Source organism: Corvus brachyrhynchos, unplaced genomic scaffold, assembly GCF_000691975.1.
Source record: "Corvus brachyrhynchos isolate BGI_N302 unplaced genomic scaffold, ASM69197v1 scaffold303, whole genome shotgun sequence".
NCBI lineage: Eukaryota > Metazoa > Chordata > Aves > Passeriformes > Corvidae > Corvus > Corvus brachyrhynchos.
The window spans coordinates 206,231-206,792 of NW_008237429.1; the positions used below are offsets into that span (position 1 = coordinate 206,231).

The 562-nt window shown below is 57.8% G+C and overlaps 1 protein-coding gene across 1 annotated transcript in view; it reads left to right on the forward strand.

Moving 5' to 3' along the window:
* Positions 1–562, forward strand: part of LOC103613521 (rho guanine nucleotide exchange factor 11) — a 33,401-nt gene that overhangs the window by 3,808 nt on the left and 29,031 nt on the right. The window contains exon 6 of the mRNA XM_017731151.1: positions 331–407. Coding sequence (XP_017586640.1) covers positions 331–407 — 77 coding nt within the window. The remainder of the gene's footprint in view (positions 1–330; positions 408–562) is intronic.

Sequence of the window (562 nt, forward strand, 5' to 3'; positions counted from 1 at the left end):
CGCCAGGAGATCCCAAATTTCCCTCAGGTGACCCCAAATTCCTCCAGGTGATCCCAGAATTCCCTCAGGAGATCCTGGAATTCCCTCAGGTCACCCTAAACTCCTCCAGGCAATCCCAAAATTCCTTCAGGGCATCTGAAAACTCTTCCCGACCACCCTAAACCCCCCCCAGGCGACCCCAAAATTCCCTCAGGAGATCCCAAAATTCCCTCCGGTCACCCCAAAACCGCCCCCAGTTGATCCCAGACCCTTCCCAGTGATCCCGAAATTCCCCCAGGGCATCCCAGAGCCCTCCCAGGCCGTTCCCAGGGTGATTCCTGCCTCTGGAATTGCAGGATCCCGAGATGCAGAAGCACGCGGCGCAGATCCTGCGGAACATGCTGCGCCAGGAGGAGGCCGAGCTCCAGGTAGGAGTGGCTCATTCCCGGTTTTTTCCCCGTTTTTCCCCCTCTTTTCCCGCTTTTTGGTGCTGCCCCGGTGTTGTCTTGGCAGCAAATCCGGGATTTATGGAATGGTTTGGGCGGGAAGGAGCCCAAGGATTGTCCCAGTCCCAAAGGCAGGG